The 23,420-nt window shown below is 44.0% G+C and overlaps 1 protein-coding gene across 1 annotated transcript in view; it reads right to left on the bottom strand.

The window, feature by feature from the left end:
* Window positions 1-23,080, bottom strand: part of LOC126273768 (zinc carboxypeptidase A 1-like) — an 85,629-nt gene extending 62,549 nt beyond the window's left edge. The window contains exons 1-5 of the mRNA XM_049977061.1: window positions 22,919-23,080; window positions 19,163-19,296; window positions 9,774-9,849; window positions 5,438-5,582; window positions 305-465 (exon numbers count right to left, since the gene is read on the bottom strand). Coding sequence (XP_049833018.1) covers window positions 305-465; window positions 5,438-5,582; window positions 9,774-9,849; window positions 19,163-19,296; window positions 22,919-23,080 — 678 coding nt within the window. The remainder of the gene's footprint in view (window positions 1-304; window positions 466-5,437; window positions 5,583-9,773; window positions 9,850-19,162; window positions 19,297-22,918) is intronic.
* Window positions 23,081-23,420: the final 340 nt, after the last annotated feature.

Below are 23,420 nucleotides of genomic sequence, written 5' to 3'. Positions count from 1 at the left end.
CTATGGAACATTATTAATAGCACTCGACAATTAATGCTTCCTAAAAGCAAAAACACAGGGAAGAGGAAGTGACAAGTAAGAAAGGCGAAAAGAAGCGGTGTAATGTGGGACGACAGACAGGCAAAAATTTAAGCACTGGTCAATATTAACTGATTGCACGTCTACCACAAGTGCACGCCACTGTTCGACAGAGCACGAACGCCAAGACATTGACTGACCCAAATCGCGTTTATTATAGGCCATTACAAGGTGCACGAAACGCTGGCAGCGCCCACGGTTTGTGGCGAGCGCGCGAGGTACGTACGGTGGTGTGCGCGTAGTTGTAGCCGTCTGGGTTGGCCGTGGGCAGGACGTGCCAGTCGGAGGCCTGGGCCACGCGCCGCACAGCCTCGCTGTCGTTGGTGAGCAGCTGGTGGACCAGGAACGTCGCCGTCGACACGGACGGCCACTCCGCGCCTCGTCTGCCTGAGCACAGAGCAGGCCGCGTCACGAGCAGGCGGATGTGGAGCCCCACTCATGTTGAGTTGAAATAATGGCAAAAAGGCGGGAAAAAGGAGGGCTTCCTTACTAAAACGGTTTGTTGGTTGACTTAAGGGGGGGACCAAAGAATGAGGTCATCGGTCCCATCGGATTAGGGAAGGATGCGAAAGGAAATAGGCCGTGCCCTTTCAAAGGAGACAGCCGGGCATTTGCCTTAGGTGATTCAGGGAAGTCACGGGAGACTTAAGTTTGTGAGTCCAGTGTACTAACCACTGCGCCAACTCGGTCAGTACTGAAATGGGGTACACCCAATTCTTCGTCACGAATCTCCTTCGTCGCTTTTTCCCATTCCTCTACGGTGTGGCCATTGTTATTTGAATCTTCACGACTTTAGTGTTAGTTGGCGGCCAGATACCCTTCCTGGCGTCAGAACTCCCTCCGACTCAGAATCTGTATACCCCGCCTGTCTGGGTCTAGAGTAAGCCACATGTTCAGGTGCGATAAGGTTTTCTAAATGTTTGTCTAGTGTGTTCAGGAGGCGAGACGTGGGTCGCAGTCCTGTATTCACCTACGTGGATGTAGGAAAAATGGTTCAAATGGCTCTGAGCACTATGTGACTTAACTGCTGTGGTCATCAGTCCCCTAGAACTTAGAACTACTTAAACCTAACTAACCTAAGGACACCACACACATCCATGCCCGAGGCAGGATTAGAACCTGCGACCGTAGCGGTCGCGCGGTTCTAAACTGTAGTGCCTAGAACCGCTCGGCCACCCTGGCCGGCTATGTAGGAAACCGCCTCTAATCTACACCCAGGCCAGCCGGCTCAGCCGTCCTCTTCGTTAAACGGCGAGGTAGACTCAATCTGGCCCCGACTCACCTCTCCGAGTTTCCTAAGTGGCGAGCACACGTGCTCGGCTATGAGGGCCTTAACAATGCTTCGTAGCAACACACTGAGATACACTTACGAGCACAGATTTTTACGCCACCCGAGAGGGGTTATTAACGAAATATTATCAAGCAGTAGTGACACACGGTACCTCAAATCAACCATTATTTCAATTGAAATGATAATTAAATGAACACCCTAGCCGCAAACAGGCGTTGACGTACTTCATTGGGGATATGTTGAACATGTGTGCCCCGAACAAGACTCGAACATCTATTAGGCGCACTACGAATGTAGTAGTGTGGGCATGTTGAGAAAGTAGGTCTCACAGGGAGCGTGCAAGAGATAAGTCCCTGCAGTCGCACTATCCTCTGTGCCCTCGGTGGCTCAGATCGATCGCCGGCACGGTAGCTCAGCTGTTCGGTCAGAGGGTTAGCCACCCTCTGTAACAAAAAACTGAGTGAAGAGATCAATGCCCCGAACATATTCAACGAACAATATAGAACAAAAAGAGATTTTAAAAAAAAGATGGATGGAGCGTCCGCCAAGTAAGCAGGAGATCCCGGGTTCGAGTCCCGGTCGGGGCACACATATTCAACATGTCCCCAATGAAGTACATCACCTCTTGTTTGCAGCTAGGGTGTCCATTTAATTACCATGTCATTTCTACCAAAGCTGCATGGTCATCTACGGTAACTGTTCTTTCGGGAACAGACTACCGTCATATATAATTTCAATTATTTTTAAGGAGTGACAATTTTTCACATGTTCTCACTTTCTTCTTAGTCGGAGAGGCCACAAAATATATCGAAAGAGGAACTCGCTAGAAAGGGCAAATATCATTATCTCGTCTAGAGCTGGGTGCCTAGCTTCCCCCTTTCATGCTTATTGAATACGCAATCCACCTCTGATCACCTGGCTGAAGAGACAACCAGTAATAATATCATCGAACAAACGATTCTTTAGTCATTACTAGTTCTCGGATTGCGCCGCCCATGTTGTTCGCTATATAAGGAAAATATGTTTTCTTTTCTGGAACGGTATAGCATACCTTTAGTATGATACGTCGATATTCGAAGACATCCAGAACTACTTACTGAAGCGTAGCATTTGTGGCACTTAATTAAGGAAAGTAAATTAGGTAGAGATGAGTCATGGTTCTAGCCTGACGATTGGTCAACGATGATTGTTATCTATAAACTGTAATCACGTGAGGCTGTAAACATTGTGCTGTAGATAACGAAAGACATTAAGAGGAAATTTGTTTTTTCTTCATGACACAATTTTCAACAGAAAGAATGGCTACTCTTCATAGCGCGGAAGGGTATGGCGAATTCTGTGGGTCGATTAAGCAAGTGGAAGACGCAGGACAACCGATATATGTTCTGTTTTCTGGCTCAAGGAATTATGGTGGAAAGAACTGGTATCCAGATGTGTAGAAGCTGAAGTATTATCGACAAGGTACTCAAGAGTTCAACATTAGCAATTCACTTTATTAATGTCGATGTTGGTGAAACAGCAAAGTGGAAGGATCCAAATAGTCCATTCAGGAAAGATTCTAGACTTGTGCTCACAGGTGTCCCAACTCTCTAGCGTTGGGCTGCACGGCAACGACTGGTGGAATCAGAATGGGCTCATGAACAATTAATTGAAATGATTTTGGAATAAGATACAAGTGGAAATTAATTTTTATGAATGCATATCTAGATAATAATTAACAATGGATCAAGCTGTTACTGTATTATATCATTTGGAGAACACTTCGCTGCGGTAAAGCTAAATCCTTGTATACCCATTTTCATCTAAAATTAAAAGATATTTGTTTTATAAAAGCGTAACGGATGTGTGCTTATGATCGAGAGAACCTCCAAGTTCCAAGTAGTAATGGCTGTGACCAAACGACGTAGGTATAGTACAGTCAATGAAATCATAACGTTTCAAAATAATCATAGACTGTGCGGCTGGTCCCGGCGGAGGTTCGAGTCCTCCCTCGGGCATGGGTGTGTGTGTTTGTCCTTAGGCTAATTTAGGTTAAGTAGTGTGTAAGCTTAGGGACTGATGACCTTAGCAGTTAAGTAGTTAAGTCCCATAAGATTTCACACACATTTGAACATTTTTGAACATTCAAAATAACGTATTTTGCAAACTAAATGTTGTCTTCTGTGAATATTATATATTTGATTAATTGTTACAAATTTAATACGTTTAGTTATTGGTGTGAGCGAAGGGGTAAATGCGAAGTAATATGATAAATGAATATTGATCTATTTACTCGCGGAATGTATTTGTAGCGTGAGAACTGTATCTAGATAGTATGAGTGAGTCATTTGCTTTGGGGAAATTTTATAACATGTAATTATCCAGTTCATGGTGCTGGGGAAACAAAACCCATACTACGATAATTCACTTAGATACAGATGAGATTGTTTTGACATTACTGATGTTGTTTTCTGTAAGTGATTGTAAAACAATCCATTTTGGTAGGAATCCAAGGAATGGCGCTAAGCCCCGTTTTCTAAATTTCTTCACCTAAGAAATCGCGCTAAAAAGATATTATGTTGTGAAGGGCTCGTAATAAAAGACGGGAGATGGCGCGATTTAATACTGACGTATCATTGACTATCATGTTTCCCAGCTAACGAGGACAGAGAAGATACGCGCGTATTTTGTGGGCTATTGAACTGCTTCGTGGAGTCTAGAGAGATGCGCATGTCATCCAACATAGCGATAGGACGTGTGTATGAGCAGCTCTGAGTAGACCTACCAATTTTGCGGAGTCATTAGTTAAACTTGACCGCGTAGTGCCGCAAACTAATCGCGTATGAGTGAGAGAAACGAACGAGCGAAATTCTGCCTTTTCTGCGTAAACTGTGAGTATTGAAGCAAGTAAAATCGGCTTGGCATGTCGTATAAAGCATGACCGATAATTCAAAGTTCGAAGGATCCATTTGGATAATATAGAGCAATCATTCAAAAACAACATCAGTTTGTGAACTTGTCGGTAACAGGATCGGTTAAATACGATAAGCTGGTTATTACGAACGACTGTGTTTGCGTGTGGATGTCGAGATTCAAACTTCAGACTAGCACGGGCATGGCGGTGTCTTATATCAAAGAAGTAGCAACATAACGAACTGCTGAAACTTCGAACTGTTCATTCACAAAACTATCTATCCTGCAATAGCTCAGCTATCGTGAAACCAGGAAAAAGATTTGTTCTACCCTGCAAGCACGAATAGTGCGACCTGTTCCACTGCAGTTCATCAAGTGGAGAATCATTGTTCGTCCTCTGAGAGATTAAGCGTGGGCTGGACTCCAGAAGCAGAAATCACTGAAAAGTGAGTGAATATCTGGTGTAGGCTATTCGTAACCAGAGCTGCTGCATTGGGGCTGAATAGATATCTTACTTGTGTTGATGAGCGTGTAGTGCTTTCCTTTCCGATGTCATAAGCACTTAAATGCCTATTATACCCACAAATAACGGCTCCCCCTCCACCGCCGACACAGATAATCATCCAGAAAACAAATAATTCAGCCCTTTGTTTTCACGATCACCGTAACGTTTAACGACAGGGGTTGCACATTTCGGTCTTCAAAATCAGGTATCTGTGGGAATCTGTTTGTCTACTTTCTAGTACGAGGCCGAATAAGAGCCATATTACTGCCCTATAACACCAAGGTGCTGTCGGAATGAAACACTTCTCTATTGTATTGGCACTGTTACTGAAGTGACCAATGTTCCTTCCCTGTACTATAGCGTAAGTCAGAGAAATCATCGATGTCTTGCAAACGTCGCCATCTGTTGACTCAGGGATCGAGACGTGGCTGCACGATCCGTTACAGCCATGCGGATAAGATGCCTGTGATCTCGACTGCTAGCGATACAAGGCCGTTGGAATCCAGCTCGGCGTCTACATTACCCTCCTGAACCCATCGATTCCATATTCTGCTAACAGTCATTGGATCTCGACCAACGCGAGTAGCAATGTCGCGATATGCTACCAACGAACAAGAAAATGTAAAGGGATGAAGTGTAACAAGAAATAAAAGATCTTAAGTGGTACTCACCGGCCTCCACGAAGACGACGGGTCTGCCGGGCCCGTGGCATAACCGGACGCCCTTGAGCGGTCGCCCCTCGAACGAGCTGCCCGCCACCAGGATCGAAGTCGCCTCAGGGTGTCGGACCACGGTGGCGCCTATCCACGCGTTCACCTTCCAACACGAGCACACAGATTCGTTCATCTGCCTCATTTCACATCAGCCCAGGAAATTTCGGTACTGTTAACTGTAGCTCCACATGCACAATATTGGGTAATACAGGCATTTGTCCTACCACAACATACCACTAAGATGGTATATTCCTCGTGAAACCACCAAACCTCTAGGAGAGGCACAAAGTGCATCTTTCACCCCATTGCTTAGATGTTCTACAAAGAAAACATATATATGAGAAACTATGACTTAATATAATGCACGGCAAATAAATTAATCATACACTACTGGCTATTAAAATAGCTACACCACGAAGATGACGTGCTACAGACGCGAAATTTTACCGTCAGGAAGAAGATGCTGTGATATGCAAATGAGTAGCTTTTCAGAGCATTCACACAAGGTTGGCGGCGGTGGCGACACCTGCAACGTGCTGACACTAGGAAAGTTTCTAACCGATTTTTCATACACAAGCAGCAGTTAACGGGCGCTGCCTGGTGAAACGTTGTTGTGATGCCTCGTGTAAGGAGGAGAAATGCATACCATCACGTTTTCGACTTTGATAAAGGTCGGATTGTAGCCTATCGCGAATGCGATTTATCGTATCGCGACATTGCTGCCACGTCTCGATCCCTGAGTCAACAGATCGCGACGTTTGCAAGACACAACCATCTGCACGAACAGTTCGACGACGTTTGCAGCAGCATGGACTATCACCTCGGAAACCATGGCTACGGCTACCCTTGACTCTGCAACACAGAGAGGAGCGCCTGCGATGGTGTACTCAACGACCAACCTGGATGCACGAATAGCAAAACGTCATTGTTTCGGATGAATCCATGTTCTGTTTATAGCATCGTGATGGTCGCATCCGTGTTTGGCAACATCGCGGTGAACGCACAGTGGAAGCGTGTATTTGTCATTGCCATACTGGTGTATCACCCGGCGTGATGGTATGGGTTGCCATTGGTTACACGTCTCGGTCATCTCTTGTTCACATTGACGGCACTTTGAACAGTGGACGTTACATTTCAGATGTGTTACGACCCGTGGTTCTACCCTTCATTCGATCCCTGCGAAACCCTACATTTCAGCAGGATAATGCACGACCGCATGTTGCAGGTCCTGTACGGGCCTTTCTGGATACAGAAAATGTTCGACTGCTGCCCTGGTCAGCACATTGTCCAGATGTCTCACCAATTGAACACGTCTGGTAAATGGTGGCCAAGCAACTGGCTCGTCACAATACGCCAGTCACTGCTCTTTATGAACTGTGGTACCGTGTTGAAGTTTCATGGGCACTTGTACCTGTACACGCCATCCTAGCTCTGTTTGACTCAATGCCCAGGCGTATCAAGGTCGTTATTACGGCCAGAGGCGGTAGTTCTGGGTATTGATTTTTCAGGATCTATGCACCCAAATTGCGTGAAAATGTAATCACATGTCAGTTCTAGTATAATATATTTATCCAATGAATACCCGTTCATTTCTTCTTGGTGTAGCAATTGTAATGGCCGGTAGTGTAGTATGTACCATGCGTCCAGCTCTAACTACCATTCTGTGTTCTGAGTCTGTTCATTCTCGTCGTGCGGCCTTTATCACGTCGGAAACCTTTCCAAGTGAATCAGATGAGTACTACCCTTTTATATGTTGTGTACGTAATACTACCTCCATCCGTATGTGTGCAAATCGCTATCCCACAAAATTCTCATGTCAATGTATGGCGCCTACCTCACTGCACAGATGTTGGTTGTTCCAGAGTGGCGTCGAATCTCATGTCTTCTTACTGAAGTTTGGATTGGGAAAAACAAAAGAAAAAGAACTGAAAAATAAATTTGTTTCTTCCCAACCACAAAATAATATTCTGTATTTCTACGGGAGGTGAGAGCACATACCACGAATATAACGCCGACAGCTATGTTATAATAATGTAAGTAGTTTGGCCGGCCGGAGTGGCCGAGCGGTTCTAGGCGCTTCATTCTGGAACCGCGCGACCGCTACGATCGCAGGTTCGAATCCTGCCTCGGGCATGGAAGTGTGTGATGTCCTTAGGTTAGTAGGTTTAAGTAGTTCTAAGATCTAGGGGGCTGATGACCTCAGTTGTCCCATAGTGCTCAGAGCCATTTGAACCATTCAGCTCAACCACCCTCGGTCGTATACAACCCATTGCTCTTCTCCCCAACCACTTTACCTGCTACACATTGTGTGACAGTGGTTTCCAGAATGATGAAGTGATTTTCGAGGTGGGACATATTCTGAACAGCCAAAATGTAGTCTTCTATACCACAGTGTCGGGCAGCTCAATCATCACCGGAAAAATGTCACACTGAATGGTGAAATTGTAGAGAAGCCCACCTAACATAATCAGCGTTCATAGCCGCAGCTTGGTTTCCTCGAATGTGAATTAAAATTCTATGATTACCCTGGATAATTTCCCTGGAGGCACAGGTAGCAATGTGTGATGAGATAAGTACGAACCATGAGAGGCTAAGGTGAAGCATCGTGTATTTCACCAAATAATTGCAGATAATGTTATAATGAGAACTGCTGATGTTACCGAAAATCTGCCTTAGCTTTTTAACGCCAAACCTCTCTGTGACGTACCTAGGTATGTCTCGTAGCGTCTGTTTCTTGAGTTCCGTGCGTGGTGCCTTTGAGAGCACTAAACGGTTCCTCGGCTGAATTTGGGTGTTTTGCTGATCCTGGTAGAAATATATGAAATAGTGGTATGCCACTTGTAGACGAAATAATGGGAAGTGTATAGAAACAGTTGTGGAGTGGGAAGGCATCACCTAGAGCAGCAGAAGTTTATAACAAATAATTTCTTTAGTAGAACTAGAATCACGTGTACAACGAACTCACTGCGACACTCAAAAGCTGGGGTAACTCAGGTCGCTAACTTATCATTCCTGCTGTCTACGCTAAGGTCGCGGTCCCTCTCAGATTGAACGACAGCAAATAGCAATAACATACACGAGCTGTAATTCTTAACCATCCTTGGTAGAGCTTTTTGGATACTGAACCTAGTATTTGAAATTTATACGTCTGTCGACGAACAACAAAATGATGGACGTTTTGCTGCCTTGCTATCTCTGAGATAGACTCATTTTATCTCTGACAACGATTCCAATGGTACTTCGTCGCAGTACATTCAATAAATGGAGTCGCTGCTGAAACAACTTGGCTGTCATTGATGTCTTCCCTCAGTCCTAATGGCCTGATATCCAAATTTCCCATGTTCACCTGCCTATAATGTCAGGTAAAATTCTATAAGATTTTTACAGTATTGCTTTTGTCCTCAACGCTCCTTCTTTTCACGATTTATAGATTTTTTCATGATTTGTCTCTAATGTGAGTGAAAACGTCCATGCGGCTAGGGCCTCCCGTCGGTTAGATCGATAGCTTTATGCAAGATTTTTGTAGTTGACGCCACTTCGACAACTTGCGTGTCGATAAGGATTAAGTTATGATGAAGGTAACATAACAGTTCCTGAGCGGAAAAAAAGTCCGTCGCGATCGTAAATCGTACCCGTGCTCCTCTTAGTGCATTCTGCCACCCTGATCAGACATGGAGACGGACTTAACTGTAATTCATGGCTTAGAGTGTACTGGGTATACACAACGTTTATAAAATTGTTTTCAGCTTGCTTCCCACCATGTGTTCAAGACTGTGTAAAACATCACTTATATAGTCAAATCAAGACTTATAACTCCTAATAGTTCCGAAAATTGGTTTTAATTGGATTGCATACAACTTTTTGCCCAGTTAAGACGAACAAGTAATTGAAATCTTTGAACTATTAACATCTTCACCTAATAACGCCCATTTACGTTTAATGTTAGATACTTATTTTTTATAGTGCCATTACAATTGAAATTCTCTAAAGAATAAACGTTTATAAGGGTATTGTTGCTGCTACTGTCTAGTATAACAGCTATGTTAACAATAGAAACGACTTGTGGGATAAACTTGCTTCACAGCTATTTATGACATAAGACAGAAAATTGCTAAGTTTCAGTTTTCCCAAGAAATAAGTATTAAGTAGAATTGTCTTCACCAACAAAAGAAAATATTCAACTTGCATCAACAATGAGGTTTTGAAATTGTGTCTTTTATTGTGACTCGTATAACAAGTGCTACCGTAGCTGTTAAAAATAAGCCATGGTGTGGTAGAGAGCGGGAGTTCTCACCTGAGGCAGATGCTGGTACGTTTCCCAGTCGTAGTCCGTGCTGTTCTTGCCACTGCTCCCACCGTCCTCTAAGAGCCTGTTGGGAAGAAATTCAATGGAAATTTGTGGTAAGGTCTCCGTGGGATCAAACTGCTGAGGTCAGCGCGGCTATCCCGCCCGGCAGAAAAGAGATTACTCAGTAACAGGTTTAGCTTTATAAAAGTCAAAATGGTGCTTTATATATAACAGCAAACGTGGCGGCAGCTGTACGAGGTAACCAAACAATACGCTGCTGAAACCACAGAAGATAAAAAGTAATTAATATGAACACAGAACTTTAGGTAATGTGACACAGCAGAGTAAAAACGATTAAATTAAATTGTGGGAACCTGATCCTCTTATTATGCCAACAGCTGTACCTTTTCATCGATAAACATGTTTAAACAGCTTTGTGCCATCATGAACGGCTACTTTGCTTCAGTTTTTATGTTGTAAAATGTTACATTCAGTAGCAACTACTTACAAGAAAAGGTTCAAATGGCTCTAAGCACTATGGGACTTAACTTCTTAGGTCATCCGTCCCCTAGAACTTAGAACTACTTAAACCTAACTAACCTAAGGACATCACACACATCCATGTCCGAGACAGGATTCGAACCTGCGACCGTAGCGGTCGCGTGGTTCCTGACTGTAGCGCCTACAACCGCTCGGCCAAACTACTTACATTGTCATAACATAGCTGTCAGCGTTATATTCGTGGTATGTGCTCTCACCTCCCGTAGAAATACAGAATATTATTTTTTTATGGCTCTACAGCAGCAACATAAACATTGTTATCGGTGAAGTTAGAATTGTAACATGGGAGTGTGATTCATCAAAAACACGTTCTGTGTTCCTGTGTGCAGTTTTTTCAGCAGATGAGAACAGATACCACAAAAAGAACCTAATGTTCTAGTAAGTAAGAACTGAATAAAAGTGTAGATAAAGGTAACGAGACACTGAAACACTTTTGCGCATTAAAAGAAAAAAAGAACAGTTGTGTGCATAACAGGAGGAGCTGAATTTCTATAATTTAGTCTGCCAGTGCAGCTGTCATTAAAGCCCCAAAACCACACTACCATGATTCACTGAAATACTCTGAAAAAAAGATTGACTTACATTTTTCAACGGAATAACATGTGTGAATAATCACTGCAACTTCCATAACAGAATGAGACTGCGTACTGGATCAGAATTTGAAACCACAACACGCAACTTGCCTACATGATACAACTGGTAAGACAATAGGGCATTTAACTTTCTCGAAATCGTCTTAAATTGTTAATAATGTCATTTTATACTCGTAACATGCTGTTTTCCTTCTTGAATTTCATTATTCTTTTATGAAAACGTAAGTGAAATTCCAATCTGAACTCCCGCAAAACGCTCCATTCGAGTCACGTGATGCCTGTGACGTCACTGGCTAGCTCACTGCTCCTACTGTCATAAATATAATTAGCAGCGATGTCTTGTTTTGGAATTTGCGTTTCGGAAAATAGATTATAAATGGTGTGTAATACCACACCCTATAGATATATCCATAAAAACTTTTGAAGAAATTGTTTTTGTGTGTTTCAGAGAAGGAGTAGGTGCGTAAAAATTGGTTACACTGTACCGGCAAAATGCCACCACGTCGACGCCGAATTTCCCTTATTTAATTAAAAATGTCTTGCACTCTGAAGTAACATTAATTTTCCTCCGAGATACGCTTTCCCATTGTTACTAAGAAGGATAGCGTCATTCGACGAAATGAAACTTTTAGTAAAAATTAGTTCACCCACTTCCTTGGACGTCGTTGAGAGGGCGCTTGATAGAGCGGTGGGCTGTCGAATATTTAAAGGTGATTACGATAGAGCGCTGGTTAAAATCTAGCCTGCATTAGTATTTCAACTTATTTGTAAAAAAAATGGACAGTTCTTTCATATGAAAACGAAATGACAATTACAAAACTTCACCACACCGATTACAAACAGCAGGTTAGAATCCTGCCTTGGGCATGGGTGTGTGTGATGTCCTTAGGTTAGTTACGTTTACGTAGTTCCAAGTTCTAGGGGACTGATGACCTCAGAAGTTATGTCCCATAGTGCGCAGAGCCATTTTAACCATATCTCTTGCATTAAATTTTCGACAAACAGGATTACTAATAACAGGTATCTGTAAATACGTCAACTTCAGTAAAGAAATTTCTTTCTTTCAGTAGCTTGCAGTCTCAGAATACAGTGAGAAATCTGCACAGCAACTTTTAGTGTTACTTTATTCTCCATTAGTATATTTTGAAACTCAGTAGCGCCATTTGAAACCTTATATCTACTTTATTCACAGTACGATATGGCTAGGGACTGTGCTTGTTGTGAGCGGATACAAGGAGAGTTTGCTGCTGTCCGTAAACAGCTGGAAGCTGCGTTGGCTACCGTTGAAAAGCTTCTAGCTAATGCTCAAAGTTGCGGTGACGTCGGGGCTCCAGTGACGAGACCTGCGACACCTTTGGTGCCACTGGAATCCCCGAATGATCCCGACGTCGCTGTGGCTTCTGATACGCAACATCTGACACGTCAGTCCACACTCCAGAGTGGGTGGCGGAAAGTGGTGGGTTCGCACGTCACTGGGCTGAAGGCGAAAGAGGAAGCAGTCCGTGCGTCTTAGCAACAGGTACGAGGTGTTACCCAGTGTCGATGATAACTCTGAACCAGCAAGGGATGCCTCTCCTGTTGGGGCAGTGGTCGATTTTCCTGTTGAGTCCGGAGAAGTACAGAGGGAGGGTGCTAGTCACTGGGAGCTCCAATGTTTGGCGGGTGATGGTGCCTCTCAGGGAAATAGCAGGGAAGGCGGGAAAGAACTGAAGTGTGCCTTCGGTATGTTTGCCGGAAGGTCTCGTCCATGTTGTGGAGGAGGCCCTGGCGGGGACTATCGAGCGCACTGGGTGCAACCGGCTGCATGTGGTGGCACATGTCGGCACGAATGACGCCTGCCGCTTGGATTCTGAGGCCATCCTCGGCTCCTTTCGGCGGCTGGCTGATTTGGTGAAGGCAACAAGCAACGCACATGGGGTGCAGGTTAAGCTATCTATTTGTAGCATCATACCCAGAGTAGGTCTGAGGGAGAGTGGAAAGTCTAAACCAGAGGCTCAAACGACACTCTGGCGGTAACGGATGCGAATTTCTCTACCTCCGCTGTCGGGTGAAGAATTGTAGGGTTCCCCTTATAGGTCAGGTGTGCACTACACACAGGAAGCGGCTACCAAGGTAGCGGAGTACGTGTGGCGTGCCCATGGGGATTTTTTAGTTTAGAGAACCCCTCCCTTGTGATGAAAAACGATCTGCCTATTAAATCAGCCACAGCGACCACAGAGAATCTTGGTCCTCGTAAATTAGTATCGCTTACTGAAGGTTATAATGCACAGATAGTATTTGGAACAGAAAGCTGGCTGAAACCAGTACAACGAAATACTAAACTCAGATTGGAATATTTATCGTAAGGATAAGTTAGTCGCCAATGGTGGCGTTGTGTCTATTGCCGTAAAAAATTGGATACAATCAAGCGAGGTTATCACGGATTCCGAATGTGAATTAATCTGGGTGAAACTGAGTATCAAAGAACGGTAAAAATGGTGATCGGGTGCTTTTATAGCCCATCTGGGTCAGGACCTGTAGTTGTTGAGCACTTCAGACAGAATCTGCAAAATATCATTAGTAATTTTCCCGATCATGCCGTTGTAATAGGGGGGACTTCAATTTACCAGGTATAGATTAGAAGTGTTATGCCATCAAAACTGGTGATAGTGACAGGGAATCGTGTGGCAATGTTCTGGATGTCTTACCTTAAGCAGATAGCTAGACAACAAATTCGCGGGGGTAACGTCTTAGGCCTCCTGGCAACAAACAGACCTGAAGTTACCGAATCAGTTCATGTAGAGGAAAGTATGTGTTCATAAGGCTGTGACAGCATTTATGACGACGGGTCCCACAAGAAATGTTAAGGAAGATTGGAAGATATATCTGCATAGCAAGGGTGACAAGATAATAGTTTCAGAACATCTCAGCAGTCAGCATAAAATATTCGATGATGAAGACGAAGATGTGGGGAACAAATGCAAAAAAATCGAAGGCACCGTTCAATATGCCCTAGACAAGTATGTTCCGAGTAAAGTTTTAAGGGATGGGAAAGATCCAAAAAATGTTCAAATGTGTGTGCAATCCTGTGGGACTTAACTGCTAAGGTCATCAGTCCCTAAGCTTACACACTACTTAACCTAAATTATCCTAAGGACAAACACACACACCCATGCCCGAGGGAGGACTCGAACCTCCGCCGGGACCAGCCGCACAGTCCATGACTGCAGCGCCCATACCGCTCGGCTAATCCCGCGCGGCGGGAAAGATCCACCATGGTTTAATAATCGTGTTAGAAAAGCGCCACGTATACAAAGGGCACTTCATTTCAGATTCAAGGAAAGCAAAAACCTAGCTGGCAAACAAAAGCTGATAAAAGCGAAAATGAGCGTAAGAAGAGCGAGAGAAGCGTTCAATGATTTTGCAAGTAAGACGTTTTCAACCGACCTGAGTGAAAATCCTAAGAGATTTCGGAGGTATGTGGTATCAGTAAGTGGGTCAAAATCATATACTCATTCTCTCAGCGACAACATCGGCACTGAAACGGACGATGACAAAGAGAAGGCCGAAATACTGAATTCGGTCTTCCGAAGTTGTTTCACCGCGGAATATCGTAACACCTCCCTCCTTTCAATCGTAGTACGAACATCGAAATGGCAGATATTGAGATAACCGATCACGGAATTGAAAAGCAGCTACAATCGCTTAGTAGCCGAAAGGCTTCAGGACCAGACTGAGATACCTATAAGATTCTAAACAGATTATGTGAAAGTACTTGCTCCCCTTCTAGCAGTAATTTATCGCAGGTCACTTGAGCAAAGGTACCAAAGGTACCGAACGACTGTAAAAAAGAGCAGGTCAGTCCCGTTTTTAAGAAGGGCCGTAAGACAGATCCACACAATTATAGACCTAAATCGTTGTCAATTGTGGTAGAATAATGGAACATGTTTTATGCTCAAGAATTATGTCGTTCTTGGAAAATTAACAGCTCCTCTAAAAAATCAACATGAATTCCGCAAACAGAGATCCTGCGTAACTCTGTTCCTCCATGAGATCCACAGCGCAGTGGACAACGGCGCTCAGGTTGATGCCGTATTCTTCAATGTCAGTAAGGCATTTGACACCGTCCCGCACTGCCGTTTAATGAAAAAAAAATACGAGTTTACTCAGTATAGGAGCAAACCTGCGATTGGATTCAGGACTTCCTTACAAATCGAAGTCAACACGTCGCTCTTAACGGAACTAAATCGACAGATATAAAGGTAATATCTGGAGTACCACAGGGAAGTGTGACAGACCGTTGCTGTTTACAATATATATAAATGATCTAGTAGAAAGCGACGGATGCTCTTTAAGGCTATTCGCAGATGATGAAGTTGTCCATACCAAAGTAGCAACGCCAGGAAATAGTACGAATTTGCAGAACGACGTGCAGAGAATTGGTGAATGGTGCAGGCTCTGGCAGTTGACCCTGAACGTAAGTAAATGTAACATATTGCGCATTCATAGGAAAAGAAATCCACTACTGTACAGCTACACTATTGATAGACAACTGGAGACAGCGTCTGTCGTAAAATATCTAGGCGTAATTATCCAGAGGGACCTTAAGTGGAACGACCATATAAAACAGATAGCGGGAAAAGCAGATACAAGACTCAGAATCTTCAGAAGAATGTAACTTATCCACGAAAGAAGTGGCTTATAAGGCGCTTGTTCGCCAGATTCTTGAGTATTGTTCATCTGTCTGGTATCTCTATCAGACAGGACTGACAGAGGAGATAGAGAAGATCCAATGAAGAGCGGCGCGTTTCGTCACAGGCTTAGCTGGTGAGAGAGCATTACGGAGATGCTAAACAAACTCCACTGGCAGACGTTACAAGAGAACGTTGTGCATCACCGAGAGATTTACTATTGAAATTTCGATACAACACTTTTCAGGAGGAGTAGGACATAATATTTCTTACTCCCCCCCCCCCCCCCCCCACATACATCTCACGTATTGACCACGAGAAAATTCGAGAAATTAGAGCCAATAGAGAGGCGTACTGACATCATTCTTCCCACGCACTATTCACGAGTGGAACAATGCTGGAGGGATCAGACAGTGGTACCGAAAGCACACCCCGCCACACTGCATTAGGTGGCTTGAGGAGTATGATGCAGATGAATTAAAATTCAAGCTTATTAGTTGTGAACTGTTTGCGCAAAAATTCTGAAATATAAGTCACGGAAAGCAACATTTGGTTGAGTGCTTGATATTCGGGGAGGCAATATACTGCCCACAGAAGCTATATCCTGTACAAGCCAAGTTTCTGTGTGGGATGGGGTACCTAATAAAATGTAACCACATGTTGGCAAAATTACTACAGTACTGAATTGTCATTGTTAATTTTCATGTTGGATGATGGCGTAGTACATAAGGAACATCATCTGGAACCACACTGCAGTGGGTCTCATAAACCCTCAACCAATTCCTTGGTTTCATGTCCTCTGTGGAGAGTAATAAAAGCACCAATGGAAGACTGTTAAACTACTGACTACATCGCTACACAACCCCTACACAATAGAAAATAATTGTCCTTTCATGGGATATTATGCCTGTTGCATACAGCACACATTCGCCAGTTTTCTTTCATTAAATTGCCTGGATGGGATCTTTAAAACAGGACATGGATGATTTCCTTACCCACCCGTCACCAGTCTGAGTTCGTGCCACGTCTCTAGCGAATGTTTCGTCTTTGTTTCCTGTACATCTGCTGTTATTATTTACCTCTTCTGTTTCATAGTTTTGTCCTTGTCCCATTTGCTTTGATCAGTAGTCTCGAAGCGAAGTGTGATCAGGCTGTAGGGGTCTCTCGTATGTCACATATGTGGAAAACCTTTTATTTAGAACCAAATAATAGAATTCCACAGTCTGTTATTTTTAAATGAACGGTACTCTGTATCTATCAGTTTCTTCTTGTTTATTTAGCTGGTGAAACCATACAAAATTAACAAATTATTTTCAAAGTTGCTAACCCACACTGATTTCAGTACAACTGGAACTCCACAGAATAAGAAATGGAAGCACACAATGGATGGAAAGTTCAAGACGACTGTCACTTCTCAGATGAAGCGCTGTGCCAACATTTGTATACGGTACACCAACAGTCTAAATGAGAAGAAAGATAGTAGGAAACAACGACGTGTGTGCTTTCGAGTTTTCTTTCATGTATGTCACACACTTCGCGTAAACAGAATAAATCCCTATGAAAAGCATGGAAGATTATGATCTGTCGTCGTTTCGTGGGTTGCTCGTAATTGGAGTGCAAGAAAGATGTTGCGTGTCGCAGAGGGCGTTGCCTCGGAAAATTCGGAGGGGCTAAAGATTCCAAGGAAAGTAAGCAACATTATTTCTTCCAATGTCTCATTACATTAGTGAAATTAGATAAATTACAGATTTTATAAATGGATACTGGCAGTCTTTCTCCCTGTGTAGCGTACACGATAGGAATAGAAATGGGGTAAATGATTCAGACACATCATGTAGCGCTGACCATTGATTTGCGGACTGCTGATGTAAGTGTACGAGGTCACGCAAAACAGAACAAACCAGCTTCGATGACAAAATATTTGTCTCGACGCACTAGTGTACTACTGTTTACCGACACGGTACTGTGTGGTTACTGTGTAATAATTGATATCAAAATCGATAAAGTCAGTGGATGACAGTTTTTAGAAGTGTGTTGTTGGACTTCGTGTAGTAGCAAGAAAGACGGAATTCTTGAGCAGCCTCACGGAAAGCGAACTACAGAAATGTTTTTAGAGGTGGTAGTTGACAACCTCTGACTGACCGCAGCGATCGCCTTGTTTCCCTTTCGTAAGACACTATACACGATATTTTCCAACAGTGTGCAAGAACATTTTCATAGTAAAATGCTCGTAGACTGCCACTGATTTGATCCATTTTGATGAACCTCGGCAAGCTCTAAAAATAGTCTCGCACTAATACGCCGTATCAAACAAGAATAATTTCTTGGTAATAAGATCAGGCGACCCCCCCCCCCTCTCTCTCTCTCTCTCTCTCTCTCTCTCTCTCTCTCTCTGTGTGTGTGTGTGTGTGTGTGTGTGTGTGTGTGTGTGTGCGCCGGAATTCTGCACCCAAATATGCTAGATACGTGACAGATTTATTAATCCTATTGGCTTTTGGTCACCATTACGCTGTGTAATTCATTCACTGTGTGAAGTGATTGCCGTAATGCTGTTCTTCCGCCAGCCGCGGTACACGGCAGAAGCATCAGAGAGCGCCCAGTAAATATCAGTCTCAGCGAGGCGACGTAAGCATTATGGTGAGTCACTTCCTTACTGATGATCGTACCAAGAAGTATTTTATGCTTCCACACAACAATTACGTCTGACACTGCAGAGAGCGCTGAAACCCCAAACTATTTTTCTGCATTAGATAAACAGTTCAAGAGACGATATTCGTTAGCGGGCCTTACGATTTAAGCGACCGCACGATGACACTCCGACAGTCATCAACCTTCTCCAGCAGTCATTGTCCCGTTCCAGCACTTATCACCGAAATCCAGCAGTTCTTTATTTGGGCAGCTCCTACAACTTGTCTGCAGTGCCGGCCGGTGCAGTCGTCGGACAATTTACGCCGTCTGTCGAATATAAGTAAAAGTGACTGTCGAAATGTTTACCTATTTAGAGATGGAACTTAAATTGCGTCCACACAGAAGTTCAGTTCATTAGTTGGTCATCATCAACTATGATACATTAGCTTAGGTGCAGAACACTACGTCAGTGTCATGAGTCCTCTGCAAGTCAAGTGATTGTTATTGCCTCTCATGTGATATCAAGTGACTGTGTTTTAGATTTATTGCGCCGTGAAGGGTTTGTAGCTTGCTCGCAAGCAGGCCACTTTCATGCAACTACGGATGTCTGTGGAAGGAGGTTCGCTTCCTGTTAACTACATACTGGGCATCTGCCTTTGGTGCACACAACATGGGAAATGAGTTCATTATCTCCGGAGGGTATACGTTGGAAACTTGTGCAGCACGGCAAGTAGGAGGTGGTCCGTACCTCTGCGGTTCTAGGCGCTGCAGTCTGGAACCACGCGACCGCTACGGTCGCAGATTCGAATCCTGCCTCTGGCATAGATGTGTGTGATGTCCTTTGGTTACTTAGGTTTAAGTAGTTCTAAGTTCTAGGGGACTGATGACTTTAGAAGTTAAGTCCCATAGTGCTCAGAGCCATTTGAACCATTTTGAACCGTACCTCTGGACGTGCGGTATGGTGACGCTGTAGCCGATGCCGCTGGTGGTCAGCAGGTCTCTGAAGCTGGGCTGCTGGTGCGGCACCATCACGTCCACCGACCGCGCCACGGCGCTGGGCTCGCTCAGGAACTCCAGCTGCGCGCAGCAACGAGATGTCAGATGAAAAGGCACCAGTCTGATGATAGACGCACAGGCAGCGGCGCAGCTACCCTCTACGACACTGTCTCGCCATTTTCAGGAATTGAAAGTGGTAACAATTTTTTTCCTTGTGGCAGCTTTTCAGCCAATGGACATTATTTCTCAACTTACACACCAAACACAAAAAGAGGCATAAATTTACCATGAATTTAAAATTATTTTAAAAAGTGACGTTAGTGGAAGAATGTACATAGTAATGCTGCCATCATGAATAGTTTACAACGGTAATGAAAAGTGTTAACAGGCTGTACAGTGAAAAACACTTGATAAACTCTTGAAGAACACTAAACACGTGAAGAAAAACAATTAAAAACACTAAACACGACAGAAGAAGCGCTGACCATTAAAAACGGGGCACTGCGCGCTGGAATAGGACCTGTCCTCGGATGTTTGATTGTTGATAACGAACAAGGTGGGTATGGAGGGAGATTGGTGGGGATCACGACTGAGGACTGGTAAGAGGTTGGGACCAGACAGGAGTGGCTATGGAGGACAAGAAGAGAGGGGTACCCGGTACTGGGTTCTATAAATTTGAAAGGAAAATGGGTAGGGGGTGACGTGAAAGGATGAAAAGTAATGGGTGAGGTATGGAGAGAGGACGAGGAGGGAGGCCTTAGGGGCAGAGGGGGTGGGGGAGGGGCTGGATAGGGTGGGGTGGATTCAGAGTTGGTAGGCTGGGTGTATGTCAGGATGGAGTTCGTCGTCAGGGAGAGGGAGACGGTTGTAATTTTTCTTTGAGAGAGGATGTGTAGGGTGTGTAGGTGCAGGGTTGGTGAAATGTGTTGGTAGAGGCGTGGCAGCTCACTACGATTGAAAAGGAGAGCGGACGCAATAGTACTATTGGAGTCGTTTTGCGAATGGTGCAGATTATTCGGAGATGAGCAGTGTGAGTGAGGAAAAGTGAGAATTTGATACATCGGTAAAGCATCCTTTCGGGGGGAGATAAGTGAACGTAGAATGTGATGCGGATAGCATGATGTTCGAGGATGTGGAGAGCCTTACAGAACTTGGGTGGGCCGGATATTCATGCAACATTTGCATAACGAAGGTTGGGATTCATCATGGATTTCTATGTGTGAAGAACAGTGCAGTCCTCATGTTCGCCCAGTTACTAGTTTTAAAAGTTTTAGTTTACTTTGGGGTTCTGTTGAATGGTTAGTATATGAGGTTATCACGTTAGTTGCCGGCCGAAGGTTGTTCCAAGGCATTCTAGTATGGTAGTTGTATTGGACGGTCGTTAATGGTGAAGTAGAAGTCGCGGAGATGGAAGGTGTAGGTGGTGCGTCCTATAATTATTGCCTAGGTTTTGGAGGGGTGAATCTTAGGTAGCCATTGGTTACACCACGAGATAAACTGATTAAGGTGGATTTGGCGGGATTGCTGGAGAGTAGGATACAGGGCGAGGAAGGCGGTGTCATCAGTATACTGAAGAAGATGGATGCGAGAAGGTAGTCTGAGCCTATCGGCATTTTATAAGAGGTAAAGAAGAGGGGAGAGGACGGAACCTTGGGACACCCCTGTAGTAGGGTGGAATGTGCGGGAATTAACAACTGACATGAGGAGCCAGTATGAAGTACGCTTTATAATACGAATGCTGACGGTGGCTTTCCCTCGTGCTAATGTGCACAAAACAGTTGGTACATGGTATCCGACAAAGAATTCCCTGATTCCAAAATTAAATATCTCAAAAACTAAGAGCGATAGATGAGTGCAACAAAAGGTATCTTATTGTGCAAGCTGTAAAAAATTTATGCAGAAGTTTCGAAATGGTTAAAAAAGCTGCTAACGGATGGCGCTGTATTCCGTTTAGGGCGTACAATATCAACGTGCATAATTAAACTCGTCCTCTGCAATCAATCTTTGCAATTACAGCACAATCTTTTCGAAATCTCCACCGTTAGCAGTGTGGAGGTGGCACAAACGAACAATGACATTTGTCATCACATCCTGTTGCGTGCCAACGGAAATGGATTCAGAGGCCACACAGATCGACGATTCAAGCTTATCCAGCTTGGTGGCACGGTTCCAGTAGACAATCTTTTAAAGTATCCCTCGAAAACTAATAACAAGAAGTCAGATCGGGCGAATATGGTGGGAAGTCCATCCCTGCGACAGTAAATGTGCACTAATATAACTAATGACTCTAATACCGAAGTATTGATCAAGAAAGAGAAACATCTGTTAGATGCAATGTGGTCAGCACCACGATGCATGAACCACTCGGTGCCTGGTCGCTCCTCCAAGGCTACCTGTGTGGTAACGAACTGTTCCTAAATTGCAGCATAACGTTCGCTGGTGATGATGTTTTATCACATAAAAATGGGCCGATAATGCCTCTGCTGCGTACCACAGTCCAAACAGTAACTTTGGAAGAATGCAGTGGTTTCACTTCATACAAATGGGGTTCACTGGAGCCCCAAAATCGCCAGTTTTGTTAACACACCACCCGATTCAGGTGGAAGGTTGTTTCATTTGTTCACTATATGTACCCAACATCAAATCTTTGATTATCAATCAATGTCAGAATCTGGTTCGTAAAGTCCACCTTCTGTCACAAATCTCGTACAGATGGTGACTTTCGCTGGAATGCTTCAAAGCAGGGTCTGCTGAAATTCGCCTGACGGATTTCCTTGGATTTCATTGAATAATTCCGGGAATGACGTGTTAACCACTGAGCCACGTCGCTCGTTAGGAGCATTTGATATTCCATAGTCAGTACAATACAACTGTGGCAAGTAAAGCTAGTTCTCAAGTGTAAGTTTACATTGCACACGTTTTTTGACTTTCTGCTCTAAGATACCAGTGCAAACAGTTTTTACAGGAATTCATACCTCAGAGAGTGGTTTCTACATCAGGACCATTGTGCTAAAAATGAACATACCTCCCAACTGTTCACTTGATATGTTGAACCAATTGCAGCTTACTATTCTGATGAAGAACTTCCGTCAGTTTCCATCACACTTTATTAAATTAGTGTCAATTTAAGTAGGAAATAGATTACAACCTATTCTGATATAGAGATCACAGGTCTCTTCCACAGATCCAAAACAGCCTTACTGTATGTAACTAGGATGTGCTAAGATTCTGAGAAATGTTACTTTTAATTGAGGAAATAATTCTTTCTGTACTGCCCACCCTTAAAGCCAATAGAAGTTTTGAAAGGGTGCATTCGGTATTTGGATGTGATCTTCCAGCTGAGTGATCAGGCTACTCCTGATGTTTGCACTCTCAGCTCCAGTCTATCAATGCTTCTCCTCTACAGTGCCTAACTACACAAGGTCTTTCCTTCGATTCTGAGCAACATGAGGCTCAGAGACGACGGGGTGAATTTAGGAGCTGAAAGAGGCCAGCCCCGGCAGTTTGAGAAGGTAAGTAGAGACATAAGTTGTGCTCAAAAGATCTGGTTGATATAGCGTTGTCTTCGAGATGTTCCTAGGTTGTATTACAGTTATCTTTCTGGCGGTTCCTCAGCGTAGTAACATCCAGTTCTTAACCTCTACTTAGCGCAAATTTCAATAACAAAAGTTGAGACAGAAACGTAGCAGCAGTTTGCACGTACCCCGTCAGGCCTTGCGTTGAGCGCATTGAGTAGGTGCAGCAGCGAGGCGGAGCTGGGTTTCAGTCGGAACACCTGGTAGTGGTCAAAACGCGCCCTCTCCCCGCCAGCCGCGCCCCTAGCGACAATTAGCAGAACTGCCAGGCAGAAGGAAACGGCGGCCATGTCTTGCAGTACTGGCACTCACTGAAAGGCAAAATGATAGCTCCTTTAACTAACTACGCGTAAACCCTTACTTCTAAGATGGTCCACAGCACTATTACCGAATATCTACAAGCTACTACAAGTTGTTGTTGTTGTTGTTGTTGTTGTTGTTGTCTTCAGTCCTGAGACTGGTTTGATGCAGCTCTCCATGCTACTCTATCCTGTGAAAGCTTCTTCATCTCCCAGTACCTACTGCAACCTACATCCTACTGAATCTGCTTAGTGTACTCATCTCTCGGTCTCCCTCTACGATTTTTACCCTCCACGTTGCCCTCCAATGCTAAATTTGTGATCCCTTGAT

Source organism: Schistocerca gregaria, chromosome 1, assembly GCF_023897955.1.
Source record: "Schistocerca gregaria isolate iqSchGreg1 chromosome 1, iqSchGreg1.2, whole genome shotgun sequence".
Lineage (NCBI taxonomy): Eukaryota > Metazoa > Arthropoda > Insecta > Orthoptera > Acrididae > Schistocerca > Schistocerca gregaria.
The sequence above is the reverse complement of the archived record's forward strand: the minus strand, read 5'-3'. Positions and strand labels throughout refer to the sequence as shown.